Here is a 21,107-nt window from a genome sequence, read left to right on the forward strand (position 1 = left end):
AGCACACCATCCAAACGCCCATGACTTTCCCATCTTCCACACCTGAGTTTGCCGTGAGCCTGTCTCTACCATGCAGTCAGTGCTTGGAAGTGACAAACTCCAACTGGGGCTTGGGTCAACACAGCTCCTGCCCATTCTTCCCTCACCCCCTAATATAAAGCCAAAACAGAAGTAGATAAAGACCTTGGAGGGGGAAGGGACTGTGCCTCCAGCTAGTCAGTTCAGATAGGGAAGGGAGGAGGGTGGAACAAATTTTCCATGCCTTGTAATCCAGTCATGCTGGTTTGCCTGTAAAAACAGAACAGCACAGGAGCACAGCCACTCACTTCGCACACGTTTATGGTCCAAGGCCAACCATGACGCAGCGGAGAGTCCGGGTGTCCACCGAGAGTCCCAGCTACGCCGTCTGTGTGGTGGGCACAGAGGTCTCTATAGACATCTATGGGTAAGATATTCATTTTTAATACTGGGAGATTTGCTGATCTTTGTCACTTTCTCTAATCCGTTTCGACTGTCCAAGGCCGTAGGGTGGGGAGCAGCCTCTAGTATTTCATGTTTATTTTACAGATGAGCGCCAATGAAAAACTTGGATCTAAACTCCCTTGGTGAAATTTGGATCCCGTCTTTGGCCCTCCATCCCAACTTCCTATGAAGCTTTAGCATAATGAGAGATCTGGGGTGAAATGCTCCCATTTTCAAAAGGGAATCAGACACTTACTGAAACTCAAGGGAAGTGACTAGGTCACTTTTGAAAATGGGACTTAGGCACTTTTGGAAATTTTCCCTTGGTCTCCTTGCGTCATTTCCACTGCTGGAAGGAGACCACGGCCTTGCATCACCGTGTTCCCTAAATGGCTACGTGAGGTATTACAACAGTTCTGAAATCCATAGATTCAAACACAGACAGCTGAGACAACTGCAGATACTAAAGCCAGTGCACACCCCTGCTAAATGGATGCTATTTTTGGCCATCAGAGTGCTCGGCAGCAACCTTGCTGGGTGAGTAACTTGTAAAGAATTAAACTGGATGAAAGAATAAATATGCATTCTTCTAAGCGCATAAAAATACATGAATATACCAGAGAAAGTTTTAAGGGGTAACCTAAGGAAAAGAAGATTTTTCCTGTGCAAAGACCAAGAGTTACTTTATTGTACAGAACTGAGGCTGTATTTGCGAATGCTGTTCCATTATTATGATTTAATGACATTTGAACGGATATAGTGCCTACAGGCAAACCACGCTGGGAACCTATTTTGCTAGATGTTGTTCTACACATGATTATTAAAAGCATTTCTATGACTGGAGCCCCAGACTGGGACCAGAACCCACTGCGCTAGGCGCTGTACAACCACAGAACAAAAGTACTTGCCGTCTAAGTAACACAATGGTCGTCATTTAAAGGTCAACATTGACCTGTTGTTGCCTTATTGCTACACAAGAGCAATGGTGGTGCAGGAGCCCAGGTTGTGGGGGTGAGAATTTGACTGCAGGTGCTGCAGGGTTGGGGGTAAGCGTGGAAGTTAAGGGTTAACGATAGTTTTTGGCTATGAAGATCAAGCCTGGGTGGGGTGCCAAGCCCTGGCTGGCTAGGACCTTCCACCCTCACTAGCAGCCCTATTCTGCCTTTCACAGTCACGGCACTGTTCGGTCCTGCTGCCTGACAGGCGCTGCGGCCCAGATCCATTGAAATCAGCAGGGGTTAGGCACCTCGCTGTGTTTGAGGATTTAGGCCTGAGTCAATAGACTTCCTTCTCCCCCAAGCATGTACAATAAAACCAGGAGAACACACGCACGTCTGGCTCCAAGCCTCGATTCCTCTCTTCCATCTCCAGCCACGTCCTTTGGCAGGCATGGCCTCAGACTTCGGGACGGAATTAAAAAAATAATAATAGAACAACTCGGACCCATCCAGTGGTGGACGTGGTTCCCCGTGTTACCAGGGAGTCACCGTCCTCCTTCCTTTCCCCATTCCCTTGAGTCATTGTCATGGTTACTACCTAATGTAAACCAGTCAGGATTATTTACACTGAGAACATATGACTAAGGGAACATGAGCAACATACTGGTCTGAGAATCACCTCTTAAAGCAGGGGTGGGCAAACTTTTTGGCCTGAAGGCTACAGCTGCATATGGAATGTATGGCAGGCCATGAATATTCACGAAATTGGGGGTTGGGGTGCAGGAGGGGGTGAGGGCTCTGGCTGAGGGTGTGGGCTCTGGGGTGGGGCCAGGGATGAGGGGTTTGGGTGCAGGAGGGGGCTGCGGGCTGGGGGTGGAGCAGAGGGGTTTGAAGTATGGGAGGGAGTTCCAGGCTGAGGCAGAGGGTTGGGATGTAGGAGGGGGTCTGGGCTCTGGGGTGGGGGTGCGGGTTCCAGGGTGGGGCCACAAATGAAGAGTTCAGGCTGCAGGAGGGGGCTCCGGACTGGGGCAGCGGGTTGGGGTGCGGGCTCCAGCTGGGGGTGCGGGCTCTGGGGTGGGGCTGGGGATTAGGGTTGCAGGAGGGTGCTCTGGGCTGGGACCGAGGGGTTTGGAGGACAGGAGGGGGATCAGGGATGGGGCAAGGTATGTTGCTTGGGGAGTGGGAGGAGGTAAGGGGTGCAGGCTTAGGGTGGCACTTACCTCAAGCAGCTCCTGGAAGCAGCAACATATACCCCCTCCAGCTCCTACACGGAGGAGTGGCACCAGCTAGGCAGCTCTGTGTGCTGCCCCGGCCATAGGTGCCACCCCTGCAGCTCCCATTGGCCACAGTTCCAGGCCAATCAGAGTTGCAGAGCCAGCGCTTGGGGCAGGGGCAGTGCGCAGAGCCCCATGGCTGCCCCTACGCGTAGGAGCTGGAGAGGGGACATGCCACTGCTTCCGGGAGCTGCGTGGAGCCACAGCACACATGGAGTGAGGCAAGTCCCCGACTCTGCTACCCAGCAGGAGCTTGAGGGCCACATTAAAAGGTCTGATGGGCTGGACGCAGCCCACGCCTGTCTTAAAGGCAAGAGCAGGTGAGGCCAACCTGGGTTCTAACCACATCTTCCTACTGCTTCTTCTCAGCTAGGCTGATTGCTGGAGCCAGGTGAAAGGTGGGAATTTCCAATACCATTGGAAATTTGCTAAGTTCACTTAACTCTGTTCTGAATCCAATTAAATCAAACCTAAAGAAAAGGGGGTTTAATCACATGGGTTTAAAGTCACGTGTGAGGTGAAAACAACACAACTTCCCTGTGCAGACAAGCCCTGGATTGAAGTGAGCAAAGGAGTCTTGTTTATCCTCTCCCCCCCGCCCCCCCCACTGTTCCTCAGATGTTCTTGTCAACTGCTGGAAATGGCCCACCTTGATTATCACTACAAAAGGTTCCCCCCCCCCGTCCCCTCTTCCCCCCCCCCCCCCCCGCTCTCCTGCTGATAATTGCTCACCTTAAGTGATCACTCTGGTTACAGTGTGTATGGTAACACCCATTGTTTCATGTTCTCTGTGTATAAAAATCTCCCCACTGTATTTTCCCCTGAATGCATCCGATGAAGTGAGCTGTAGCTCACGAAAGCTTATGCTCAAATAAATTTGTTAGTCTCTAAGATGCCACAAGTCCTCCTTTTCTTTTTGTGGAGGAAGGTGTCAATGATCCCCGTTCGCAGCGGTTATGGAGCTCTGGGTGGATCAAGTCACATGCCGCAAAAGCAAATTTCCATTGGAGCGGGTGTATTTAAATCTCATGCAGGCCATTCGGATTCAGAATTAAGGAGCCGACTGGAAGTGACCTGGCGAACATTTCTGACGGCCCCAGCTAGAGGGACCAGAAAGCAAGTGTGAAAAAATTGAGACGGGGGGGGGGCAGGTGGAGGGAAATAGGCGCCTGTATAAGACAAAGCCCCAAATAATCAGGACTGTTCCTATAAGACCTGGGACATCGGGTCACCCTAGCCCAGCCCGGGTCCACAAGGAGGGGAAGGTGTACGGAGCCTCTCCCCCCCGCCAGACCTCAAACAGGGATGCCCAGTTATGGCCCTTGCCCTCCCCACTAGTGTCTGTGTGGACACCAGCCATGCCAGAAGAGGGAAGAGGCTGTAGGGTCATGGCCCAGCTCCCGCTGTACTAGCCGCAGAGAGGAGCACACTCTGTATGTAGCAGCGGCTTCCTTTGGGGTGGTGCAAATCCATCCAGCCCCCGCGCTGGGCCAGAGCCTGGGAGACGCACCCGAGGCCAAGGTATTTCCTCCCTCTCAGAGTGGTCCCCGCTTGCAGAAGCATGGTACAGTCTGTGGCTGAGCTGGTGAATCCCAGTGATGAGTGGGTCAACCTGTCTGTTAAACTGCCTTTCATAGCCTCCCCGCTCCCGGCGGAACAGAGATTTTGCTTCTATGCAGCATTCTGATTTGAGGGAAATGCTGGGGAGCCATTGGTTATAAACAAAAATCAAACCAGGCTGGTCTCAGGAACAGGGTCCTCTCTATTGAACAAAGGGGCAGGCTCTGGGCTGCATCTCCTGAAAGACACTGCATAGAAAATGCAGTCCAGGGACAAAGATTTGTGCTGCCTGAATTCAGTGCTGATGCAGGGGTCAAAATAGCCTTTGGTATAAATTAGAGCAGCCCTGGGACTGCTCTACCTTACAGCAGCCTCTCCACAGCTGTCTATAGGCTGTGCGGCAGCCCAAAATTCTTGTAGCACTGGACAATATGAATATAACTCCTCATCCACCCCCTCCCAGCCTGGCATCCCCTCTAAGCAAGGGCCTAGAGTGGGGTGGGGGGCTCTAGGTTGCTCATGTGCTTGTGGGGAGGGGCAGAAATTCTTTCCCTGATCCTTGTGCAGCCACCAGAGCAGCAGAGAGAGTCAGGGGACCGGTTGGACTCTTTAAATTGAACCAAGGTGAGAGTTGTGTTCTGTGAGAGCTGATGTCACTCGTAGATTCCAAGGCCAGAAAGGACCATTGTGATCATCTAGTCTGCCCTCCTGGATAACACAAGGCCAGAGAACTGCCCCAAAATTTTTCCTAGAGCAGATCATTTAGAAAACCATCCAACCTTGATTTTAAAATGGTCAGTGATGGAGATCATGGCTACATTTGCTACTTAGGGGTCAGTGTGACTGCAACATCAGCAACACCAGTGGGTTCTTCAGACTTTGCTTCCAAGTGGCTGTTGTCAGTTAGGTGTGTGTGTGCGCTCTCCAGATGCTGTCCCAGCCCTGTGCAGTTCAGTGGTTCAGCAGGCCTCGATAGTACTACCCAGAAAGAACGACCAGTGGCATGGTTCAGTGACAAAGGCTCTTGGCCAGGTTTACCATCCCAGCACCCTGGCTAACACGAGTGTCCTGTGGCAAGGAGCAGCTCAGCAGCAGAATTTTTTGCTGTCCCCTAGGCTGCACACAGGGTTAAGGCGAGGTACCCTCACATTTATAGGTTGAGACAAACAATTTACATACCACCTTACAGGTTTTATGACATCGGTTTGTTTGGTCCCCTTGTCCCTGGCTCCACGTGTCTGGGGCAAAACATCCCTATTCATCACTTCTGTCAAACCCTCTTATCTGGTGCTAGGTCAGGAGATCCTTGGGCTAATCAGACACATACCCAGTATCTCTTGCTTCTCAGGAGTGCCTGTGTTTTAGCAACAGTAGCAATACTTTTGCCAAGGTCATGTACTGGACAGTGAATTTTTGAGCATCTATTTGAACACATGGCCTCACTTTGGTGCAGAGCCTCTGGTCTAGACCTCAGGTCTTGCACCAGGTCCAGGGCTCCAGGATCTCTCTTTCTCTCCTCTACATGGGTCATCTCATCCTACATCTTAATTTGAAGGGAATTTGGTCCAACTCTACTCATACAAATCAACCGCGTATCCAAAGATAATCGAGTTTTCCCCAACTCCTCCAAGAAATTATGAAATGATTTGTTAGTTTCAGTAAATCATCTGCCCCCAAACCTATAAGGCAGGGGTGGCCAACCTGAGGCTGAGAAGGAGCCAGAATTTACCAATGTACATGGCCAAAGAGCCACAGGAATACGTCAGCAGCCCCCGCATCAGCTCCCCCCGCTCCCAGCGCCTCCCACCCACCGGCAGCCCCGTCAATCAATGCTTCCCCCTCCCTCCCCACACTGATCAGCTGTTTCGTGGTGTGCAGGATGCTGGGGGGGGGGGAGTGAGGGCATGGCAGGCTAAGGGGAGGGGACGAGAAGAGGTGGAGTGGGGGAGGGCCCAAGGCAGAGCCAGGGGTTGAGCAGTGAGCACCCCCCCCGGCACATTGGAAAGTTGGAGCCTGTAGCTCCAGCCCTGGAGTCAGTGCCTAGACAAGGAGCCGCATATTAACTCCTGAAGAGCCGCATGTGGGTCCGGAGCCACAGGTTGGCCACCCCGCTATAAGGATACAGCTCTGAGTACATAACATGCCAGATCCTCATGACTGTAAAGGAGCTATGATCATTTACATCAGCTGATGTAATGGCACAAAATGTAGAGCTAGCAGAAAAACTGAAAAGCTGTCATGAACAATTTGGTACGTTCTACGTTGTTTCTGTGTTGTAGGCTCCAAAATGGAACTATTTTTCCTTTTTTCTTCCCCCTCCCCCCCAAAAATCGTGAAACTTTTTCAAAATGTTTAGATGTTTTTAAATGCATCTCCCAGGCCCTCCCTTCCTCACTGGTGCTGTTGAATGCAATTAAATGAATGACATCCCGGGTCATCCCCATTTGCTACTCTGTAACTTTTCACACTTTCTCTAACCTTGGGAAAGGAAAGGAGTACTTGTGGCACCTTAGAGACTAACAAATTTATTAGACATAAGCTTTCGTGAGCTACAGCTCACTTCATCAGATACATTCAGTGGAAAATACAGTGAGGAGATTGAATGCATCCGATGAAGTAAGCTGTAGCTCACGAAAACTTATGCTCAAATAAATTTGTTAGTCTCGAAGGTGCCACAAGTCCTCCTTTTCTTTTTGCGAATACAGACTAACACAGCTGCTACTCTGAAACCTATGGGGATCTTTAGTTAGTGCTTTTATGCGTATACATAAACAGTGAGAGGGACAACTCTGAGGGACCTGGGGATTACAGTGGACAAGAAACTGGATATGAGCCAGAGTGTGCCCTTGCTGACAAGAAGGCTAATGGCATATTGGGCTGCATTAGTAGGAGCATTGCCAGCAGATCAAGGAAAGTAATTATTTCCCTCTATTCGGCACTGGTGAGGCCACACCTGGAGTACTGAGACCAGTTTTGGGCCCCCACTACAGAAGGGATGTGGACAAACTGGAGAGAGTCCAGCGGAGGGCAACAAAAATGATTAGGGGGCTGGGGCACATGACTTACGAGGAGAGGCTGAGGGAACTGGGGTTATTTAGTCTGCAGAAGAGAAGAATGAGGGAGGATTTGATAGCAGCCTTCAACTACCTGAAGGGGGATTCCAAAGAGGATGAAGCTCGGCTGTTCTCAGGGGTGGCAGATGACAGAACGAGGAGTAATGGTCTCAAGTTGCAGTGGGGAAGGTCTAGATTGGATATTAGGAAACTCTATTTCACTAGGAGGGTGGTGAAGCACTGGAATGGGTTCCCTAGGGAGGTGGTGGAATCTCCATCTTTAGAGGTTTTTAAGGCCTGCCTTGACAAAGCCCTGGCTGGTATGATTTAGTTGGGGATTGGTCCTGCTTTGAGCAGGGGATTGGACTAGATGACCTCCTAAGGTCTCTTCCAACCCTAATATTCTATGATTCTTTGATTCTATGATTCTCTATAAAAAGAAAAGGAGTACTTGTGGCACCTTAGAGACTAACAAATTTATTAGAGCATAAGCTTTCGTGAGCTACAGCTCACTTCATCGGATGCATTTGGTGGAAAAAACAGAGGAGAGATTTATATACACACACACAGAGAACATGAAACAATGGGTTTATCATACACACTGTAAACCCATTGTTTCATGTTCTCTGTGTGTGTGTATATAAATCTCTCCTCTGTTTTTTCCACCAAATGCATCCGATGAAGTGAGCTGTAGCTCACGAAAGCTTATGCTCTAATAAATTTGTTAGTCTCTAAGGTGCCACAAGTACTCCTTTTCTTTTTGCGAATACAGACTAACACGGCTGCTACTCTGAAACCTATGATTCTCTATGATACAGTAACCAAGCGCTCTTTTCTGTCCCAGATCCATCCCAAGTGGTGCCACGTCATTTGATGCCCGTGGCACCTCTGGAGTGAGGGTTTATGTTGTCTACAACCCTAGTGCTGTGAAGAAACCTGCTGGTGCATCAAGATGGACCCTCAATTCTCAGGTGGAGGTCATAGTGTCCATGGACATCCCAAGCAGTACTGTCAATGATAGCAAGGTGCGTGGATTGCTGGGCTTTGAAAGAATCACATGATCACTCCTGGAAACATGGGGTCAATCTTTACAGAATCAGAGGAAAGGGGATATTTTAACTACGGGATGCGGCACAGTTGCAGAGTGCTTGTATGTCAGAAGCACAGCGATCACCCAACGTCTAAAGAATAGATTCCCAGTTAAATCTCTCATTAACAGCCACAAAAAGACATAGAAGTGAGTAAGGATACATGTGAAGGGGAGAGAGGTTGCCCAAATAATGGAGAGAGGAAGGGTTAACGTGCTGGAAATTCAATGACTGAAAAGTCTGCTAGTAGACGCTCAGGAGCTGGTGCAAGAGAAGGGAAAACCCTTCTTTCATCTGGCTCGTGCAATGCATTTGTGGCAATGGTACCCCCAGTGGAGATTAACTGCGCATAGGCATTGTCTAGATGAGTGGTGCGCAAACTGGGGGGGCGCCCTCTTGGCAGTGCTCAAGAGGTTCGGGGGGAGGGCGAAAAGAAACTGGGATCCCGCGGGTCCCATGAATGCCCACTCCAACAGCCACTGCTCTCTGGCCGTGCAGCTCTGAAGGCAGCGTCGCCGCCAAAAGCAGCGCAGAAGTAAGGGATTACTTCAGATTACACGTAAGGGGGGGAAGGGGATGGTGACAAATTCTGTGAATGGCAAGGGGTGTGTGTGTGTGACTGGAAAAGTTTGCGCACCGTTGGTCTGCATAGCCTGGGGCAGAGAGCCTCCCAGCCCGGGTCGACAGAGTCTCTAAAAATAGCAGTGGACCTCAGAACACAAGCTCCAGGCCAAGCCACAATTTAAAAGCACTGAACACACAGCTATGTTTAGAAAGCGAACGCAAGCCCTGCTAGCCTCAGTTTGTTAACCAGGGCTGGGAGGCTCGCTGCCGTGAGCTGAGTACACATGAGCCATGAGCCCAGAAACGACACAGAGGATTCCATGGAATGGGCTTCCCCACTCACTGTTCCATCGGTAAATTACCCGAGGGTATAAATCCATTGCCAAGACCTTTCCCAACTTCCCTTAGCGTGAATGAGGCCCATTGGACAGTTGGCTTTTTATTTGAATGAATGTCTCCCCACTGAATCATCAACTGCCATGAGCATGCAGGATGGTCCTACAGTTGATTTATTGAGGGTGGTTTCCATACCCCCATCACCCAACTTCAGCAGATATCGGGCATCACACCTCTCTGAGGGCAATGAAGAGATCACATTCGACAACGGGAGCATGGCGTGATATGGACATTTGCTGGAATTGGTCGTGACCAGGCAATGTCTTCACAGGTTAGGATTTCATACTATGGACAGAAAGAGAATGCACCTATAGAGGGGGCTTGGTTGTACCTCACCTGCATCAGTAAGTATTGTAAAAACAATTGGCTAAATACCCTTGAGACAGGCAACCTATTCAGCAAATGGGAATTAGTTTGTGTGCGTGTATAAATACTGTAACATTTTCTATTTTTCCATCCACTTCATTATAAGCTATTCAAAGGGAAGAGAGAAATGGATAAGCCTCCCTTCATTAAATATATAAGATATATGTATGTGTATATATTAAATATAATATGTACAAACATTCCTTTCAAATAAATAAAATGTTTGTGTCTATGTGTATATTTAATATATATGCAGTGTATATAATAGAAACCAGTGGTTTTCAACCTGTGGTCCACAGACCACTGGGGGTCCGCAGACTAAGTCGAAGATTTCCAAAGGGGTCTGCACATCCATTCAATATTTTATTGGGGTCTGCAAATGAAAAAAGGTTGAAATCCACTGATATAAACATATTATACACCCACACCCTCACCATATATATATTAATGCAGGGAGGTTTGTACGTTTCTCTCTTCCCTTTGAACAGCTTATAATTAAGTGGATGAATGCAAGAAATAGAATGTTAGCGTGTTAATCTTGCCCACCCCAGCAAATCCATCTGCTGTGTCATGGCCCTACCCACCTGGTGTTCTGCACCCCTTTATCATGAACAATACAACTATCTGGCTGGCTAGCAAGGGTGACAAGGAAACTGGGTGCGGGATTTTCAAAAAAGACAGATACAGCAGAACCTCAGAGTTACGAACACCAGAGTAGCAAAATGACCAGTCAACCACCTGGAAGTACACAATCAGGCAGCAGCAGAGACAAAAAAAAAAAAGATACAGTACAGTGCTGTGTTAAACCTAAACTACTAAAAAAAAGGGGAAACATCATTTTTCTTCTGCATAATAAAGTTTTAAAGCTGAATTAAGTCAATGTTCAGTTGAAAATTTTTGAAAGAATAGCCCCAATGTTTTGTTCAGAATTATGAACATTTCAGAGTTACGAACAACCTCATTCCTGAGGTGTTCGTAACCCTGAGTTTCTACTGTACACTCTACGAAGTAGGGTGATGGACACTGGCTTCTCAACCAAATGTTTGCCCTGAGCTCAAACTCTCGGCATGTATGGACACTCCCTTAGTCTCCAATTCTACCAGGGCACACAAAGTGATTCAGCTTCTCCATGTAATGTTCACAGCACACACACACACACAGAGAAGTTAGATAAACACAGCACTCTCTTGCTGGAAGGTTGCCATGTAACACTACTTTATATCTTAGCATTCAGAACCCTAACACACAAGAACCCCAAACCAGAGTTAGACAAAGCAGGCTGCTCCCTAAAACAAAGAGGCACAACTCACCCCACTGTACTTCAGGGTGGTTCTCCGCAGACTGACTGCTGAAAGACCAGGTTTCAAGCTTTCCTGCAGATCCTCTGAGCCTGCAAGCAGGACCAGGAAGGCCCTTGCAAATAAAGTGATGGCATCTCATTTTAACACAGTTTTCAACATATTGACCACACTCTACATTGTGACCTGCCTTTTGATTTTCAGAGAAGTAGCCACCTCCTCCTCCATTCCTATGCCCTCTGACTGATGTTCACTTTGTTTCTCCCACTGTCTTTTTTTGATCAGCTCAGTGGACTACCAGACAGAGAACCACCTAATGTCTACTATTGAGTAGCAGTCCAGTAAGGTGCCATATAATCAGAAACCGGGGGGGGGGGAAGGAGCATTCGATTATGAAGGGCCCCTTTAAAATATTTCATTATTGCAAGCAAATATTTTGGAGTTTACATGCCCATATTCTGGAAACATTTCTTCCTGCTTCCACTGCATTTAATTTTCATTCAACAACAAAAGACAGATATCAAAGAAACGGGTAAAAGAATCAGTGCATCCATGAAACTATTTCCACCCGTGCTTTCCTGCTCAAGGGACCAAAGATGGGAGTAGACAGATGAAAATCATAGGAAGTGGCAGGAAAAGGCTGCAACATACAGATTCTGAATGGAGACCCGGGGAGTCCTGTTCACACAGTCCTACCCTGTTGCGTGTGTTGATGGGGGGGTGGGGAAGAGAGAGTTGGTGCTGTCCAGGTATGGATGGATAGCATTAAGGAAGCACCCAAGACATCAGTGCTTTGAGTGTGATCATTCTCCTGCCATCTGAGACCAGGGCTTCTTTCTCCCTTTGTGATTTCAGATGTCTCTCTGGATGCCGACATGGACCGCAGCGGGATGGTGAAGAGCAATGGAACCAACAAGGTAATGAGACTTAATTCATATTTGTAAGCAAGGAGCAAGGTAAAGCAATCGGCATTGAAACACACTGGGTGGATCCACTTCCATTCCCTTTCCTAAAGGGCACTAGCCACCAGAAGCTGACAGTGACAAAGGTTGTGTGTGGAGACAGGCTGTTTTCTGGATCTCTGAAGAAGCCAGCCTAATTCCGGTATTGTTTTTCCATGCCCTACCACTATGAAACCATGGCATTGACCCTGGACAAAATTTTCCTCCCTGATACTCCAGTGCAGAGTCAGGGGTCAGGAGAGCAGAAGTAGCATTAGAGAAAAGAATTTGTCTCCCTATCTTTTTCCATTGGGCTGTGCAAAAAGAAAGAAACTATCCCTTTGGTCCTGGATCTGTGTATCTGCTGCGAGTGCCAGCTTGCTCCATGCCTAGGTTAAAAAGTCAGATGCCCAAGTTCCCAGGGAATGTTTTTTCATGGAACAATACAGGGATAGATTCACCCCAGCTGCTCCCCTATAGGGACTCTCCCAGGGGAGGGCAAGTAGCTTCCTCTTTTCATCAAACCATGTCTACACTAGAAAAAAAAACATTGGGTTAACTAAGGTTATGTCTACACTAGCACTTTCGTTGGTACAACCTATGTTGCTCACAGGTGTGAAACTCCGTGAGTGACATAAGTTCACTGACAGAAGCGCCGGTGTGGACAGCGCTTTGTTGGTGGGAGACGCTCTCCCGCCGACATAGCTACTGCCACTCGGCGGGGGTCATTTAATTATGTTGACGGGAGAGTCTGTCCCCTTGGCACAGAGCGGCTCCGCGGGAGATCTTGCAGCAGCTCAGCCGCATCAGTACAGCTGTGCCATTGTAAGATCTCTCTGTAGACATGGCCTAATTTGGATTAAAATGCTAGTGTAGACCCGGCAGCTGTAGGTTTAATGTGAGTTTAATATGGGGCTGAGATTTTACCAATGGGTTAAAACTACAACTAACTCCCTTGTCTACATTAGGGTTTTAGCACATTAGTTTGTTAACATGTTAAATTCTATTTTCCTAGTGTAGACTTGGCTCTGGGTTTTTGCCAGCCAGGGGAACCCTTAGAGTATGTCTGCACTGCAATTGGGAGGTTTGATTGCTAACCCTGCCCACCCAGGGGTACATACGTGAGTGGCCACCGAGAGTCCTGTCCAGACAGGGCTAGTCCATGCAGCCACCTGCTGCTGTAGCTTCACAGCTATTGTTTCTTGAGCTAGCTTTGACCTCAGGAATGTCTCCTTGTGCTGCAATCACCTTCCCCGCACGTTGCAGATGGACCTGTCGTTTCTGCTGGAGGCTGCTATCCAGATGTGCTGACTCAGCACATCTGCTGTACATGCCTGACCACCCCATCACAGGTGTGGCCCCATGCCCTGATCATTGCCAGGGTTGTTAGGATGGAGGAAAGGAAGGGTAGATTCTGGGAGAGGAGGAAGATGGAATTCAGGCTCACTGGCCTGGTTAGTTTTTGTTCCAGATCCTTTTGTGTTTCCTCTACAGACGAAATGGATGTGGGGCCCTGACGGGCAGGGAGCCGTGCTGCTAGTGAACTGCGACAGGGACAGCCTGGGCGCCGAGCATATGGACAGTGCTTACCAGTATGTGCAGTCCTACGCAGGTACTCGCTGGGAACAGACCTCTGCTCTGGGCCAAGCTTTAGACAGGTGCAGGAGGAAGTCTGAACGTGAGCCAGGCCAGGCCAGAACTAGATGGGCCAACTCTCATGTGCTACCACTACGATTCCAACACAGGTGAAGTGAGTTTCAGTGTGTGACACCCGGTGATGGAATCGGACAGTCCCTCAACTCATGTCTCCAACCACGGCTACTTATCTTTTGTTGTGGGGAGGCCATCCCCCTTTCTCTGCACATCTCCCCTCCCCTCTTAGGGCTCATCTACCCAGGGAAGTGAGTGAAAAACAGCTAGTGAGGGTATGAATTTAAGTTCAGTAGCTATTCTGCATTAACTCCCCATGTAGATGCTCCTTTTCCTCACAAACAGTGCTTTTTACGCAGTGTGGCTTAATCCACTTTGGAAGTGTCCACACAGGAAACTCGTCTGGAACAGCTATTTGGCTATTCTGCACTAACTTTGGGGGACTTTTCCCCTATGTAAACAAACGCTTAGATGCTATCCTGGCTGGGAAAACAAACCGAGTAGACAAACAGAAGCGGGAGTCTAATATTGTATCCTCATGGCTTCAAAAGAGGCTCCAATTTTCAACCTTTGACCCCTTCATGACAGAAGATTGACAGGTTCCCTTCCTTTGCAAAATTACCTCCCCAACCCAATGCACCTCTCACCTGTTACATCCCATCCTGTCCTTTGGTGGGTTGTGTCTGGTTTGGACCCAAGGCGAGGGCCTATCATTTCTCTGTTTGTTGCCCCACACAGATCTTTGGCACTATATAAACAGTAGCAATTAGGGCTGTCAATTAATCACAGTTAACTCACACAATTAACTCAAAAAAATTAATCTCGATTAAAAAAATTAATTGAGATTAATCACAGTTTTAATTGCACTGTTAAATGATAGAATATCAATTGAAATTTATTAAATATTTTGGATGTTTTTCTGCCTTTTCAAATATTTTATTTCAACTACAACACAGAATACAAAGTGTACACTGCTCACTTTATATTATTTTTATTACAAAAACTTGCACTTTAAAAATGATAAACAAAAGAAATAGTATTTTTCAATTAACCTCATACTAGTACTGTAGTGCAATATGTTTATCGTGAAAGCGCAACTTACAAATGTAGATTTTTTTATTACATAACTGCACTTAAAAACAACAATGAAAATCTTTAGAGCCTACAAGTCCACTCAGTCCTACTTCTTGTTCAGCCAATCGCAAAGAGAAACAAGTTTGTTTACATTTCTAGGCGATAATGCTGCCTGCTTCTTATTTACAATGTCATCTGAAAGTGAGAATAGGTGTTTGCATGGCACTCTTGTAGCCACATTGCAAGGTATTTACGTGCCAGATATGCTAAACATTTGTATGCCCCTTCATGCTTTGGCCACCATTCCAGAGGACATGCTTCCATGTTGATGACACTCGTTAAAAAGATAATGATTAATTAAATTTGTGACTGAACTTCTTGGGGGAGAATTGAATGTCTCCTGCTCTGTTTTACCCGCATTCTGCCAGATATTTCATGTTATATCAGTCTCGAATTATGATGCAGCATGTTGTTCGTTTTAAGAACACTTTCACTGCAGATCTGACAAAACGCAAAGAAGGTACCAGTGTGAGATTTTTCTAAGGATAGCTACAGCACTTGACCCAAGGTTGAAGAATCTGAAGTGCCTTCCAAAATCTGAGAGGGATGAGGCATGGAGCATGCTTTCAGAAGTCTTAAAAGAGCAACACTCCAAGGAGGAAACTACAGAACCTGAAACAACAAAAAAAGAAAATCAGCCTTCTGCTGGTGGCATCTGACTCAGATGATGAAAATGAACATCCATTGGTCTGCATTGCTTTGGATTGTTATCGAGCAGAACCCCTCCCCTGTTCTCACTTTCAGGTGACATTGTAAACAAGAAGCGGGCAGCATTATCTCCTGCAAATTGTAACCAAACTTGTTTGTCTGAGCAATTGGCTGAACAAGAAATAGAACTGAGTGGACTTGTAGGCTCTAAAGTTTTACATTGTTTTATTTTTGAATGCAGTTTTTTTTGGTACATAATTCTACAGTTGTAAGTTCGACTTTCATGATAAAGAGATTGTACTACAGTACTTGTATTAAGTGAATTGAAAAATGCTATGGGGGAATGGGGGTTACCGGTAAGTGAAAAATGCCAGTTAACTAAGAGGGAGGGAGTTTGGGTACTGGCAGGGGTGTGGGGCTGGGGCCTGGGAGGGAGTGTGGAGTGCAGACTCTGGGAGGGAGTTTGGGTGCAGGAGGGGGTTTGGGGCAGCAGGTTGGGGCATGGGAGCGAGTGTGGAGTGCCGGATCCGGGGCGGGGTGCTCACCTTGGGCAGCTCCCCGCAAGCGGCGACCTCTCCTGCTGCTCCTAGACAGAGGTGCAGTAGGTGACTCTGTGTTCTGCCTTCGCCTGCAGATGCCACCCCTGCAGCTCCCATTGGCTGCAGTTCCCAGCCAATGGGAGCTGTGGAGCTAGTGCTCAGGGCGGGGGCAGCGCACAGAGCTACCTGCTGTGCTTCCACCTAGGAGCAGCTGGGAGAGGTCGCCACTTGGAGGGAGCCACCCGAAGTGAGCGCCCCCTGGATCCAGCACCCCAAAACCCCCTCCCATGCCCCAACCTGCTGCCCCGAGCCCCCTCCCGCACCCAAAATCCCTCCCAGAGCCTGCACTCCACACCCCCTCCCGTGCCCCAAACCCTTGCCAGTCCTGCGCCAACCGGACTTTCAACGAAGATCAGAAATGCTGGTTTATAGAACTTTCTGATTGGTGACGTGCCAGATAAAACAGCTTTTATTGTATAATAAAAAATAAATGTAAAGTGAGCACTGTACACTTTGTATTCTGTGTTGTAATTGAAATCAATATATTCAAAAATTTGGAAAACATCCACAAATATTTATATAAATAGTATTCTATTATGTTTAACAGCACAATTAATCGGGATTAATTTTTTAATCGCTTGACAGCCCTAGTATCAATAACATAAAAACATAGCAGGCATGCCATATAATCTGACAGCCAGGTATAAGCTCAGTATAAACTTTGTGTCTGGACACAAACTGGGAAAGTCAAAGTTTCAAGGCTTGAACTTGAAGACCTCAACAGGTCACGGCAAGAAGCTGCTTGTCTTCACTTTCAAGGCCGCTCACAACATATTCCCACCCCCCCATCTCTCATCCAATAGCAGAAGGTCGACTCCCACCTCTGATCAGCCCATGATGCCAGCCACCTTCACCCACTTGCTAAATTTTCAAACCAGCACCTTCATGCTTTCTCCCAGGCAGTCCCCTCACGCTTGAGAGAAGCTTCTTATAGACATCTTCAAAACTAACTCATTCTCCTGCTTCAAACCCTCCTTAAAACTCCCCTCTGCCAGAAAGCCTACAGAAAACTGGACAACGGGTGGGCTGCTGGTGTTCTGAGACCACTGCCTGTCATGGTGACCAATGTTGTTTCATTGTTTCCTTGTATTCCGCCCATCTGACCCATCTGTGGTCGCTTGTCTCATACTTAGACTATGAATTCTTTGCAGGGTAGGCAGCGTCTCTTTGTTCTGTGTTTGTATAGCTCCTAGCACCATGGTCCGTGACTGGGGCTTCTAGACATTATGATAATACAAATAATAACAGGGCTAATGCCGATCTCTTCTCTTTCCAAGATCTTCAAGACATGTCACTTATGATCCTGAAGATCCAAGGACCCAGTGCCATCTTTGCTGACTACAAGTTGGTTCTTCATGTTTCTGTGTCCGATGTGGATAAAGTGAGAGTTTTCCATGCCAGTGGTGAGCATTTAGCCTTCCTGTCTATCTAGGGGCTTGGGTGGCCCCATCACCAGAAAAATCGAGCCACTCACATATATTAATGAGTTTAGGTGGAATTTGCTTGAGTGCCTAAATGAACTAGGATGGCTAAGCAGAACTAGACAAAAAACAGATGTTTTGATTTGCTGAAAATTGCTAAACATAAAAAAGTAGATTTGAGTCAAATGAAATGTTGAATTCAACCCCAAATAAAATGTTTATTTCATTTTTGAACATTTTCTAACTTTTGAAAAACTGTGAAATAAAATTAAAGGACATTTCAAACCAGAAAAGTCATTTTGAATCGGAAAACTGAAAAGCTTAATTTTGAAAAGGTCATATTCTGGAACCGTGGATTTTTTTTTGACCGAAACAATTCAGTGAAAATTGACACAAATTGGCAACACGCTTCAGCGTTGCTCAATCTGGATTTTTTGCTGGAAAAAAGTTTTGGCCCAAAAATGTCCCCCCAGTTCAAGTCTTAAGACTTTGTTCCACCGTCTGTCTCCGATATCAGCACGAAGCAGGAAAGTACCAACCCTAACGGAGGCGCTTAGAAATTAAGGACCAGACTGGGAAATGCTTTACGCTGCCAACAGTCCCCCTCCTTGTGTGAATAACTGATCAGCAGTGTGAGCAAGGGGTTTAACGCTGGCCCCGCTGTCTTGCTCAGGGACAAGGAGTCTGTGGGAATGTCTACACTACGAGCGAGGGGCATGACTGCCAGCTCGCACAGACAGACTCACTCTACCCCTCGTTGAGTTAGCGTGCTAAAAATTGCAGCATAGCTTCAGCAGCAAGGGCAGAAGCATGAGCTCACCGCCTGAGTACAAACCCATAGGGACATACACCGGGCAGCTCCTGCCAGCCGCCGTGGCTATGCTACTGTCTTTTAGCATGCTAGCTCAGACGAGAGCTAGCACAAGTATTTCTGCATGAACTGGGAATCCCGCCCCTAGCGCATAGTGTAGATGTCCCCTGTGGGTGAGCCAGAAACAGAATCCATCTCTCCAGAGCCTTAGCTACAAGACCATCCTTCCTCCATGGCAGTCTCTTGACGTCCAGTGATCTGACAACACACTTGGAGTATAACTCTACAGCTCTCAACAGTCAATATCGTTCTTCTTCTGGTTTCTCTGGCTTTGTAATCATCCTGATAATTTAGGCATCTGTGTCATTTTACTTTCCTGTTCCTTTGACTCATTTTTCCTGTACAATTTGATGTCCTCCGATTTCAAAGGTATTTCCTGTCCTCTGAGCATCTCTGCATTCCCTTGCATTAGCCCTTTTATAAGATCAGGTTACAAGACTGTTAGGTTATTAAAAAGAAGAAGAAGGCTTTGTCTGAAGCAGCCTGCTGAAATTTCAGAGGGCAAGGTCTGCTTCTCACACCTGTTCCGTCTCCGACGATGAACTGCATTTGACGTTCCATTAGGCATTTCTAAGCGTGCCTCGGGCAAGCCTGACTGCCTAGAGAGCCCAAATACATATGAGTGGTGGGCATTGCTCTGTAATATGACTGCCAGCCCACCCACCCCACCAAATCATGATGCAAGTCAGTTTTTGCAGGACAAACTTCAGAGGGGGGCAGTGTGACCCAGGGGAACAAATACAAGGCTAGTATCCAAGATTGCCCAAGTTCCAATCCTGCCACTGACTTATTGCGTGAACTTGGGCATGACACTTAGATCAAAGCTGGGTATCTCGCTGGGCAAACAGATTCTTATTTCAACACCTAAATCCATGGCTGAGTGCAGAGCCCCTGCAGCTCCCATCCAAAATGAGGCCATGGATTTAGGGAGCCAACTTTAGACAACTCACACTTGAAAGTTTTGGCTCCAGGGTGTACAAAGGAATATTAACTGTATCCACTGGATAATGCAGGAGACGCTCTCCTTTGGTATACACCACCTTCCCCTGGCTGCCCCATCCACTCCAGTGTGTGAAATGTCCTGGTCACACTGTGGTGTGTATTCCTTTGTGTCCCGAGGCAGCGGCTCACTCACCCAGTACGAGCATGTGCTGGGGTCGGATAAACTCTCCTACATAGTGGATCGTCTCAGTGGACAAGAAGAGGAAACCTTCTACGTCGAGGGATTAGCCTTCCCAGACGCTGACTTCTCAGGGCTGGTTTCCTTCAGCCTCACCCTGCTAGAGATCTCCGATAAGGTACAATACACTCTTGGACTATGGGCAGTAAAGAGAGATGCTTCTAACTGCAGCGCCTTTCAGCCAGTGGAAGGATGATCACATAGGGAGGCAAGGCTCAAGGACACTGCCCTCACAGGGTTCCCCAGGCCAGCGTAGTCCCCTTCCCTGGGAGGAGGGCTTCGGAAAGACCAAAAGGCTCAGACAAATTAGAAATTTCCAGCCTTCCAGCTCTGGCTATGGCTTTCATTGCATTAAACAAGGGTTCCCAGAACCTGAGCTTCTGGTCAGTTGCTCAGAGAGGAACCTTCCCTTGGGAGCACTTTTTGAACACATCAGGAAGCATAAGACAGAATAAAGTCAATTAAACCAGCCTCTCCCAGATGCCCCATGAGGTGGGCTGGCCTGTGACACTCATCTACCCTCTGCAGCCAAATCTGGCACCCACCAGGATCTCTGTGAGGAGAACCTGCTCTACCCCCAATCAATAACTTTCCCCTGGACAGTTTGATGCTATCCATGGCTCTCCCCTCGAGCCCTCTTCCAGTTGAAAGGATGGGGCTGCTGACTGAACCCTGAGTCTGAATGACCATTGTTTTAAAGGGCCGTACGCACTACAATGTTTTATTGCGTTTGTTGCCAGCTTGTGATGTGATTAGGGATCTGTGTTTGTCACAGAGGTCGCAGGAAGTCACGGAGGTTGTGTTTGTCACAGGAGCGACTCGGGGCGGCCAGGGCAGTGGCTGGCCCCCAAAGGTTTCCCCCGCTTGGTGGTGGCCAGAGTGGCAGGGAGGCCCCCAGGGCTTTCTCCCCCTGGAGGCTGGAGTGGCAGTTGGGCCCCCGCCACACAGTTGGTGCCACGGGTCCCCCAGGGCTCCCTCCCTGCAGCTGGTACCACGGGCCCCCTGGGATTCCCTCCCAAGATTCAATTAAGGGTATTTATGGTATAGGTCAAGGACAGGTCACGGGCCATGAATTTTTTGTTTCTTGCCCGGGACCTGTCCATGACTTTTGTTAAAAACACCCGGGATTAAATCGCAGCCTTAGATGTGATGGAGGGGTCTCGCGGTAGTTAAGGCCCGGCTCCTAACCACATTTGTGTTTCGACATTGCCAGGGCTAGAGATGAACTCAGTTACACCGGGACAAAGTGTCGTTACTGTGCAGTGTAGACAGGATCTCCTGACCACGTCTATGTAATTAGGCTAGCCAGGCCCCCCAACAGAGAGGAATCACATTCAGCACATGTTAAACCAACTCAGCTCTCCCTGCCGAGCCCTTCCAAAACTCAGACTGGGGTTTCACCCTATGTTCCCACGGGAAGGGGCTTTGAGTGGCACTGGAGAAGACCGCTCCCTTCCATGGGTAAAAGAAGGGGTTAAGAAAAAACCTTGAAAGTGGCCAGCGTCCCCTGCACCTTGTGTGGAGATGGCATCATAAGCGAAGTGGCAGCCATGGATCTAACTATCGGGTGGCCCTCCTTAGCTGCACACTTGTAATTTAAAGGCGTTTCTTGCCAGGAGCTCTCCGTCTTCTGCTCAGCTTGCTCTGCAGTTCAGTTCCCGTAA

General features: G+C 48.0%; 1 protein-coding gene across 1 annotated transcript in view; it reads left to right on the forward strand.

Annotated features, from left to right (window-relative positions):
• The first annotated feature begins 356 nt into the window (after positions 1–356).
• Positions 357–21,107, forward strand: part of LOC119845082 (protein-arginine deiminase type-1-like) — a 35,135-nt gene continuing 14,384 nt past the window's right edge. The window contains exons 1-7 of the mRNA XM_038376868.2: positions 357–445; positions 8,132–8,312; positions 9,607–9,679; positions 11,855–11,916; positions 13,435–13,552; positions 17,249–17,374; positions 19,383–19,561. Coding sequence (XP_038232796.1) covers positions 357–445; positions 8,132–8,312; positions 9,607–9,679; positions 11,855–11,916; positions 13,435–13,552; positions 17,249–17,374; positions 19,383–19,561 — 828 coding nt within the window. The remainder of the gene's footprint in view (positions 446–8,131; positions 8,313–9,606; positions 9,680–11,854; positions 11,917–13,434; positions 13,553–17,248; positions 17,375–19,382; positions 19,562–21,107) is intronic.

Source organism: Dermochelys coriacea, chromosome 18 (genome assembly GCF_009764565.3).
Source record: "Dermochelys coriacea isolate rDerCor1 chromosome 18, rDerCor1.pri.v4, whole genome shotgun sequence".
In the NCBI taxonomy this organism is placed as follows: domain Eukaryota; kingdom Metazoa; phylum Chordata; order Testudines; family Dermochelyidae; genus Dermochelys; species Dermochelys coriacea.